Source organism: Merops nubicus, unplaced genomic scaffold (assembly GCF_000691845.1).
Source record: "Merops nubicus isolate BGI_N331 unplaced genomic scaffold, ASM69184v1 scaffold34248, whole genome shotgun sequence".
NCBI lineage: Eukaryota > Metazoa > Chordata > Aves > Coraciiformes > Meropidae > Merops > Merops nubicus.
The window spans coordinates 1-10,837 of record NW_008624301.1 but is presented as its reverse complement, the minus strand read 5'-3'; the positions used below and the strand labels follow the sequence as shown (position 1 = coordinate 10,837).

Here is a 10,837-nt window from a genome sequence, read left to right as displayed (position 1 = left end):
GGGAAAGAGCCTAAATACACTGGACTTGGGCACTTAAAGAAACATTCTGCCTGGGCAAAATTTTTTAAAATCAATGGTTTTGTATCTATAGCATATTTTGACCTATAATTGCTTCAGCATACTGTAGTACAAAGTTACTGCTGAATATGATCAAAGACATTTTAATCTACTGAATGTGCAAAAAGCATACATGAATTTAAGAGCACTTTTGCTTTGACTGACAAAGATTTACGTCAATGAGAGAAAAGATTTAATGAAAAAATACTGCTACAAAGCATATGTGTCTGCTTACTTCTTATATATATATGAACAAGACAGATATTAATAAAGAAATACAGCCGTCTGTAAGATCTGGCCTTTAATTTCCCCTATTCTATTTTTATATCCATCACAGAGGTGTGATATTTTGATAGCACATTAACACAGTTGTGACATAAAAATGGTAATACCTCTAAATTAGTTAATTACGTCTTTTAATATAAAATATGAGTATCAAAGATGTTCAAATAGTCTTGCAAACCTTTGACCTGATAGAAACCTGTGAGTAAAATAAACACTGCAACTGATTAAAAAATATTTTATCAAACTCCCACTTCCCAGGCTATCCCAAGCCTCTGCCTGCTTTTCAATTTTGGATCCTTCCCACCTAATGGGAAGGCACCAGGAAAAACGGTCAACTTCATGTTTAGAGCACCTGTGAATAAGAAATGCATTTCACAGAAGTCTCAGGTTTTTCAGGTGACAAAAGTGCTTGCAGATATGTCCCACTGATGGCAGTCCTCTCTGTTTGCATTGTAAGTGCACTGCTCTGACTGCTCTGGGACTACCCTTACTCAGAGGGAGTGGGAGGGCAGGGGGAGAAGGAGACAGGCAAGTAAAACAGTGTGAAAACCTCAAAGATAAATCCAAGCAGATAAAACATATGAAATAATACTTGTGAGCAGATGACAAAAATATGATACCAGGTCACAGAAGAGTGGCACCAAGAGCAAGACACATCTCCTCTTCCAATGCACAACATGAGCCCTGTGTGTGACTAGAAAAGCTGGGACATGATCTCACTCTCTCTCTAATAAAAATCTATCAGAAGCTAAACATCACGTTTCACCTGGAAAGCATATTCATGACTACCATATTGTTTTTCAGCTAACAGGAAGTCATTTAACAGAAGGTGAGTGGAATTGAATGAGGAATGAACCCTTTGGTGTAGCAGCTGAACCAAAAAGGGCCTGCTGAAATCCTTGTGGGGTAGAGTGTGAGTCTTTCTATATGTTGCTCTCAGCTTATAAAAAGTTATCCACTGTTTATCAGACATTCTACAGATAACAAAGAATACTTTTTAGTGGGATGACTATTGCATTTATCTATTCTCACTCCCTGAATTTAGCAGCTTGCTCTAGGTTATATGAGCAAAAAAATGTAGTCCCTCTCTCTCATCTGCTTGGACTGCTGCAATTAATGAGCTAAGACAAGCATGGCCACAAGTAAGATTCAGTATCATTGTTTCAGTTTGTGTTCAAATTGTATTTAAAATAGTTGGCAAAGAATATTTTTGAGAGAGTAAAAAAAGATTGCTCAACACTTTGATATTCTGCAAGTTTCTTGCTGTATAGAAACATCACTCTTCATAAAGACAAAGGATTTGATTTTCTTTCATACTAGACTGCAGGCAGTACTAGATTATTATTGTATTATACACATGACCAAATAAGATCAATAGTGAATAACCATTTTTTCTGTAATACACAACCTCTCACTGTTGCCTGAAACAATGCTAAACAAAGTAAAAAAAAAAAAACCACAAAAAAAAAAAAAACCAACAAAACTGCAAGAAAATATTTTCGCTTACTAAGGGCCTACCTACCCTGTGTCCAGCAAGATTTAATAGCCAGTTACACTTGTTTACCCTGTAACTTAATTCTTTCCCAAGGGTCTGAGTTTTGCAAACCTTTCTCACATTAAAAAGCCCAATCATGAGTAATTCAGAAAAAAAATCTGCCATTTTCTGAAATAACACCCTAACTATCTAAATTTTTATTTAAGCCTCTAAACAATTAACTTTTTTTTTAAAACTCTTACAACTATCACTGACTTTGTGAACTCAGGTTTAAGACTGCTAATCTATTTGAATAAAATCAGTGAAAAGTATTGAATATTTATCAAATAGCGTGCAACTTCACACATTCCATCAGAAATCTCAAAAGTATGCCAGGGAAATCTTTCAGCGTTTTCTGCCTTGTGCTGCAAAGCAGCAATCCTTGGGTTGTCTAAACAACATGGTTTTTTAAAAACCAGGTCTGCATTCTCTCCAGGAGAGCTGATCCTTATTTGGATATCAATCCAAGAGGCTCAAAGCTGTGCATTCTCCCTAAAACTGCAGGAATGTCTCGCTGGTGGAAAGAGGAATGCAGCTAATGAAGTAAGAGAAAAACACATGGCCAGAAGGACCCTTCAGTGTTGTGTCCTGTCCTTTCCCTGTTGCCTCACCCTGTCAATCACAGCTGAGAAGATACTATGAGCTGTTTCTTGCACACATGAACAAGTCTCATAACTGACAGTTTTGAGGTAACTATTATGAAAAGTCATACAGAGAGAGGACACTTCATTATTGAAATCTCTGTTATTTTACAGTAAGAGAAAGTTTCAAGTTAAACTCACAAAGATGAGTAATCATCTTGATATCATTTCTAAGATGAATAATCTTCTCAGGAAAAACCGATAAACACTATCAGCTCTGCTTCAGACAACCCAGCCAGGATGAGTCAGGCTATAGGAGCACCTCAAACTTTAGAAAAGGCAGAAACCTGCCAATGATTAAAGGTAGAAGCCTCCAAAACAGACAAGAAATAAGGCTACTGGCTTGTTTGCAAAAGTCAGTCCATCATTAAGGTCAGAGAGATTTTGCAGTGCTTTTTCCCCACACGGTTCTATCAACATCTGAATAAGACTCGTGTCTCCCCTGCTGACACCGCCACGCCAAGCAGCCTCCCTTTACGAACACGGGCTATGCTCACAGAGGAGGGTGGCTGGCAAGCTGTGTCATTTGGAGATGAGGTCTAGTTACAACAACAATAAACCCATCTTGTTGACATAGTAGGTTTGACCTAAGGCACCTTGCTAGCATCACATCTATCCTGTAGAAGTGCTGTAGCATAGACTGCAAGGTAAGGCCATCCTACATACAATACAGTTCCCCTGCTTTAATACAAGTTCAGAAAAATGTATCACAAACATGGATTCATATCCTTCAACTGGTTAGCTCAGTTTTCTAGGATTTCATAATACTGATCCTTTTCCTGTAAGGAAAACTCCATTATTATATTGCCTGTACTTACCATGAAGGTGATGTGCATAATTTTTATGCAGATTGTGCAATTAAGAAACACGTATTTTCTTATGACACTTTTTCATAGTCACTGTTTTTAGCCTAGTGTAACATAGCCTTACAAATGATTTTCCTCTTTAGTCAGGAAAACTCACTGTCAGCAAGGAAGTTGCTTAATGTTGTTTACAACGTCTTCTTAAGGTCAAAATTAACATATGTAATGATCATTTTAAGGAGTGACACTGTGATGCATCAAGCATGAAAGAGGTCAAGGGTAAGTCCACTAATAATGTCATCTTATCCTTACATATCTCCAAATACTCAAAAGAATCTAGGTTTCAACTGGCTCAGTCTTCTTCTTTCATTTTTGGGCTATACTGAGTGTTCAGGTAGCCCAGGGAGATCAGTGCATGAACTCAGGCACACGTTTGGTGCTGAAAGTTAGGTGGTATGAATATGCCTGCCTCCAAACAGGCTGCTTATTTTCCCACAGAAGTTTGCCAAAATTCCTGTAGATTTTGCTTAGAGCTGTATCGGTTTAATCTGATTTGCTGAAGAACTTGTTTATTCCTTACAGCTTTCTGTTTTTCATGTGCAACCTTTTCCTAATTCCTTTGAATATCCTTATAAGATTACACGTCACTACTACATAACAAAGAACCCTGTTTAATATAACTACATTTTTATAACTGGCTTAGGGGAAGTAGGCAAGTGTTTGCCTGCTATATGCATTTTTTAAATAAGTTACTTTACCTTACTCAGAAATCCTTTAACCATTTCTATGCATCTGCAGACAGAAGAGCCTGAACAACGCGATGACTTTTAGACTTAATTGCTGCTTCCTGAAGCAACCAACCCATATCACTGTATCAAGTGTTATAGGTATTGCTGTTGAGGTTGTGCTGATCAAATAAACAAACCTTTTTCCAGTCAGATTTGACAGTGACACATAAACAACAACAATCATAACATATAACATATATAATAACAATTTTTATAATGTAGAAGCGCCACAAGCACGTCAGAGAGCAAATATACTATGCACTCAACCTTTTTCCAAAGAGGGGTAAGAATGACAACTAATTTCTCCCAATAGCTGCATTCAAAGGAGGCATACTCCTTAAAATGGTGGTTTACAAAGCAGCACTGCCAGCTAAAAGAGCTGTCGGAAAGGGACGGGACCACATGCAGCCAGCCAGCGGGGCACAAAGAGCACGGCAACTGATGGCAAACAGCCTTTCCTCAATGCATTTCAAGACCTTGTAGCAAAACTGAACTAGGCTTTGCAACAGAGTTTACTGTGTTTTTGTGGTTTCCCTTACAATGGATACTTTGGTAGCTCTGGAGCTGCAGTTAAAAAGGATCAGGAGTATCTTAGGCAAGTCATGGTCAAGCTTCATCACATACAGAAGCAGAAAACACCAAATCTCACTCTGAAAAGGACAAAGAGAGAGAGAAATAATTAATTCTGCTCTTCCTTGAATGTACAGTCATTCTAGACTGCACACTGCAGGGTAAAAGGCCTAGTGACAACTGTCATGGCAACACATTACATGCTTTATCTAAATAGAGGAGAGACACTGGAAAGAGATGTTGTCCTTCCTTCCCCACCCTCGTCAGTCCATTTCTATTGCACACGTTTTCATGCACATTTCAGCCACTGAAGTGTTTATGGGTGTACTCGACCTAGAGCCCATCCCACCAATTTAAAGCCTGTAGAGTCACAAAGAAGGCAATTTATTTCATGGAGAAGAAAGAGGAGGAGCATGATGTGCTTGCTAGGAATACTTCTGAAAACTTGCCATGTATTTTTAAAGAGGTAGCACAGCCCAGGGTCAAACAGATCTGCAAAAGAATATATTTTTGGTGGGTTTTTTTGGTTTTGGTTTTTTTTTTAAATTGACACTGGAAAGCAAAAGGTGCTTTGTACATACAGCTACTTGTCACTGAGGTGTAAGTGGGTGTGCCTTAGGACACTCAAGATGCAAGTGCCCCTAAGTGCAGACAAGTACGTTTGGAGAAGTTTCCACGCTTCTTATAACTTAGTCATTAGTCAGAAATTAAGGTAAGGTACCCAATTAAAATCTATTTCCTTGTTGCGTGAACCCCATTTTTTTTTCTTCTGACCTCTCTTTAATACTTTCTGACTAATTTCTCTAAGGACAGGTAGTATGCAAAATCACAGAACCTGAAAAGGAAACTACATCAGTAGGATGTAGAGCAAGGTGTTATTTTCTTGTAACAGCTGGCTACCATGCTAAACCAATGCATGTTCCCACTGATGCAGAAGAGAAACCTTAGGATATATTGAAGTTAAACAGAATTGTACCACTTGAGGTATATTCAACTGAAGCAAATAAAAGGGTGTGCTGATAATCTACAAATTTCTGACCTACTGGTCAGCATTACAGTAAAAGGGTAATGATGCTTCATTAATCACTTAATTAATCACACTTTGTAAATAAGACTGTAACATCGGTTATAAACAAGGTTATAACATGTGATACCAAGGGATTGATCGCAGTATGGGAAAACTTTTCCACACGAATTGTTACCAGCCAGACTGTTTTTTTTCCTGACAGAAGAAGAAAAGAAAGCCTCCAGTAAAACACCAATTAGAGTATTATTGCCATATATTTTTTTTCGATAACGTTTTTCACATTTACCTTTCTTGCATCTCGTATCATCTTTCGAATAGTTTCCTTTATGGTGTAAGGCTGTGCTCTGGGTGGATGAAAAAGTAGATCAATATTCGTGCCACCAGAAATTCCAGGCATCAGGTAGGGCCAACCTAAGTCAAGATTTGGAGCTTCCACATCTGATTCTATGGGCCAGTAGGTTCCCGAGGAAGAGGTATCATCAATGGCATGGTTAGAGGAATAAACTGTGTTTTGGGGAAGTTTGTGAACATTGTTCAAAATATAATCAATTTCCTCATCCGCTAGGAATTCAGAGCATCTCTCTTTGGAAAGAAATTCTTTGTAGGCTTCTAAACCTCCTTCAATTAGAGCATCAATAGCTACTCGGTACCATTCCTTGTAATGAGGTTCAATATAGTTGTCAGATCTGCATTCATCATGCAAGGATGAGAGCAAAGATGAAGTTTCCATTTTCACAAGTATTTTGTATAAAGTCTCTTAAACTTCTTAAAGTTCCATTTGTGAGCTGATGAAATATATCTGTAAAGATAAAGAAAACCATCAGAATATTTTTAGAGCTCTATGACACACATAAAGATTTTATTAAAAAAAATCTAAGATTTTAAATCAATCTCTAAGATTTTTAAATCACTCTAAGTTTTTCTATCACCTCCCAAGAATTTAAACATTTTTGAAAGGCTCAGGGATTAATATTTCCAAATGAATATAAAAGAGGTAAAGAGCTTCTTCCACATAAGGTGAAACTAAACACATAATTCAATGATTTTATGTTTTCCTATTAAAACCTTAAATTTAAAGAGCTCATAATACACTGAAGATCTATACCAGGAACATACCCGATGCATGTTCCAACACACTACCAAAGGCTGTGTTTCAAAACTCCCTTTATAACATCTGACTGAGTAGTGTTCAGAGAAACACTTCAGAAGTCAATTCCATTTCCTACTTTTTGAGGCATTACTCTTCAGCTTCTTTGAAACTACAGTCATTCAAGCCCTTCTCCTTATCTCTCTTTTCTCCCATGCTGATCTAATCCATTTGTTGCTCCCAAGCAGGACCAGCCTACCTCATTTCAGTGAGTTATGAGGAACTCCAGAAAGATTTCTCCTCCCACATCTGGGATCTAACTCTGAATCAGCAATCTGATGTGTAGTTTCCACCCTACTCATTTCTTCTGCCAAAAGGAGCAGCTGCTTTAATCTTACTTTCTTTTTTTTTTATTATTATTTTCAAAACATTAATAATAAGTTCTTTACTGCTAATGATGTATAAATTCATTCTTACCATCTTTTTACTTAATTTAACAAGAGCCAAGAGGGCTGGTTCTTGCTGCAACAATCTGGGATTTAAGGTGAATAGAGGACAAATGGCCAGTGTTTCTTCTTTCACATTTATGCAACCCTATGGGACTACAGCAGCTCCACTGTTTGTTTGCCTAAAACCTAAACTGCAACGAATTGCTGCACTGGGAAGCTAAGCCACACAAAACACACAAAAAATACAGAGAAGAAAGCAAGATTTTCATGGGGGTAGCTAGAGTAGGGTCATGTAAAATAGAAAGATGATACATGGTAGCCCTGTTTCATTTTTCAGCGCAAGGAGATGAAACTTAAGAGAAAGCAGAAGTAGGAAGGGCATCCAAAGAAGGCAAAATAGTTACAAAAAGCATATACAACGTATAGCTTGAAAGTTAACACTGGGTTTCCCTACAAGACTAATTAATAGTACAGCAGTATATTAGCAAGGAATAGTCGTCTGGATTTCTAATGTCATTTACTGGCACATAAACATAACACAATTCTCTCTTCACACCAAGACTTTTCATATATTTTTGTCAACAGTGCATTTGCTTTCCACTGACTTCTGGGAACAGTTTAAAAATCTACTCAAAAGGAAATGTAAATTAGCAACATTAACCTAAAGGAATGAAACACAAAATCTCCATATAGAACTGATATGCTAAAGTCCAATTAAATGTTTAGTTAAACCAAGATTTCTGAAGAACTTGGGAAGTCAGAGATTAAAAAAAAAAAAAAAAGATCAAGAAGGATAAATCCAGATCCGAGGCTGGCAGCAGCATGTCATATGAAATAACTCCATTTGAATCCTGTCTCTTAGCCAAGTAGCAGGGTAGATCTTCCCAGATAGGATTGCTTTCGAGCCTGGGGGAAAGGAGTGTTCCTGGCTGCTTCCAGAGTAGCTCTTTGTGGTGAACTGGAAAACAGCAAGCGAAAGGGACCCGACTGCTCTCCCCTGATCGAAAATTATATGTATTCCTGTGACAGATATTCAGGGCTTCATCCTGCACTGCTTTCACAGGTAGAAATAAAGGTGTGATACCATTTCACTCTGCCCAGATGCAGATATAGCCTGTGGTGTAAGGCAATGGAGAACCAAGCACGTGGTACAGACAACACAGATGCATTCAAAGGCCAAACTCTTACAATACTGTAGAATTAAAACTTTTGCATCCATGTCCCATGGAAGCCAATCATCCGGAACAGGTTTCCAAGACATTTTAGATGAAGAATGAAAAACGAGAGTACAAAACATGGAGTAACCCAGCTGAGTTGTTTTGAAGAGTTTGAACACTAATACAGGTGACTTTACTGACTCTAATACACCCTTCTTGTATGGCCCTCTAGGACAAGTAACTCTCTAAACTATTTAACATTTAAAGACTAAATGTGATTCTACAAAGGCAAATGAAAGATGTTTCTAAAATTCTTATTACTTTGGAATGGATATACTTCTAAAACAGCAATTTTGCTTCGGATTTCATATATACATTTGAGGAAGATGTAAGTGTCTATTTCAAAACCTTGTCTCAATCCCTTATTTCTTCTTCTCACTCTTCCCTCTGAAAATAATATAAGGCAACTGGACTACACTTAATATATAAAGTTGCGTACTATAAAATATTTAATGGTATAAGTAAATAAAAAGCAAGAAATTATTGCATGTGTGTGCTGGCTCACATGTGCTTTTTGTTTTATTTGGTTCTTTTGATTTGCTTTCGTAGTAGTATAATGCTTGACTTTTCATTGAAAACAGTGAATTAATTAATTGTGGTATAGGTCAAATGCAGTAATTTATGCTGAAAGCAGGGTATAAATGTATCACAATCTTGGAAAGGTGAGATGTCTAGTGCAGTGCCTTGCAAACAAGTAGAGTAATTTTACAGTGAACATCTTTGATGTTGATCTTTGATTTACAAGTGCTATTTAAAAAAGAAGCTTAAAGCAGTGCACATTTATTAAGAAAGTAAATGTAAAATCTGTCAACACAAAAATAAAACACAGAACAAATGAGCCAAATGAAAAAATTCTAATTCTGGTTTTCGGAATTAAGGACATCAGCATGAGATGCATTCATGAAAAGAAACAAAAGAAAACTCCCAAATTACAGTGATCGCTTCAGGTATATTTGACAAAAGCCCTAGTTGTCTTGACACATGTACTTTCCTCCATAGAAGGTAAAAGCTACTCTGTAGGAAAAGTACCTATGAAATCAACATAATACTGTATAGAGAGGCAGAGTTTTGGATAAAATTTTAAAATAAACTTTTTGGTTTCTTCTTCAACCACGTATAATGATTTCTGCATAATCAGCTTGATTCTTCAAAGATCCTCCTCAGGTCAACAATCCTATTACCAAGGTTGTGCAGAAGGAGTCCCACCTCTGGAGGCTTCCAGAGCTTTATCAGATTTCCTGTACTTGACTACAGATTTTACCAGCACCAGGAAAGCTGTTCATCCTCTGAGAAATAAACCTGTCTGTTAACCCCAGACCAGTTTATCAGCCATCTTCTCTGCCTGGACACAGGAACCAATTCCTTAAAACTTTTTTAAGTGCCAATAAGGGGCTTAAAATGAATTTAAACTCTGCTGCTAAAAGTGAGTCTCTTGCTTAAGAACACAAATTCTGAATCCTGCACTAATGTGATCATCTTGTCCTCTTAATTAACAACATGCTTGGACCTTTCCAGTGCCATTAACAGAAATTCAGTAAGAAGAAAGCTCTTTCCTTGAAAGAAAACTAAACATGGCTTTTTGCAGAAAGAAAGAGAGCATCCCAGCTTCCATAAAAGCAGTAGATGACAAATGCCCACTGAAGAAAATGACACAACATTATTTGGTGGCTCCAGGAGCACAATCCTCCAGGCTAGAGCTAAAGACAAGCAACTTCCCTGACTTACTAATTTTCTCAGTATTTAAAAAATTTCCTATTCAGCAACTTTGGAGAGCAGTTCTAACCTCAGGCTCGCACAGCCAGTCCTTGGCTAGGCCCTGGCCACGCTGCTTTCCTCGGGATGACCTTATCTCTTTTCCAAAGGAAATGTGACTGCTTTGAGTTTCTGCCTAAAGTTTCAACTTTGCCATCTCAGTTCAAGGAAATTTAAACCACAGGCCTTGTGACGGGCCATTCTCTCAGGAGGGTTTCTGGGGCATCCACCTGAGCACCTCTGGCCCGCGGCTCCACTAAGGAGCACCCCCACCGCTTCAGGGCCCGGTGCAAGCAACTTTCAACAGAACGAACAGGCGTTTTACCACAGCTGTCTTCCACCAACCACTGTACTAAGGAACTAGATCAGGCATAAATAATAATTACCTACATTAAGCAGTGACAGGCGATTATTTCACTATCAGTGAAATTACAGTATTTTCCGTGGATGCGAAGGGCATCGCACGCGTTTTTGCTTCTTTCCTTTTTTTTTTGTTTTGTTTTTCTTTTCTTTTTTTTTGTTTCAAAACCGGTAAGTTAACTTTCCAGGGCCACGGTCCCTCCGGTGGCACCGCCACGTGCTCGGGCACGCCTGAGCCTTGAGGACCCCGCCCGTGTGTCACCCCCG

At 38.1% G+C, this 10,837-nt stretch overlaps 1 protein-coding gene across 1 annotated transcript in view; it reads right to left on the bottom strand.

Moving 5' to 3' along the window:
* Positions 1-6,435, bottom strand: part of FAM83B (family with sequence similarity 83, member B) — a 41,309-nt gene extending 34,874 nt beyond the window's left edge. Inside the window, exon 1 of the mRNA XM_008945349.1 lies at positions 5,992-6,435. Within this exon, the coding sequence (XP_008943597.1) occupies positions 5,992-6,435 (444 nt within the window). The remainder of the gene's footprint in view (positions 1-5,991) is intronic.
* Positions 6,436-10,837: the final 4,402 nt, after the last annotated feature.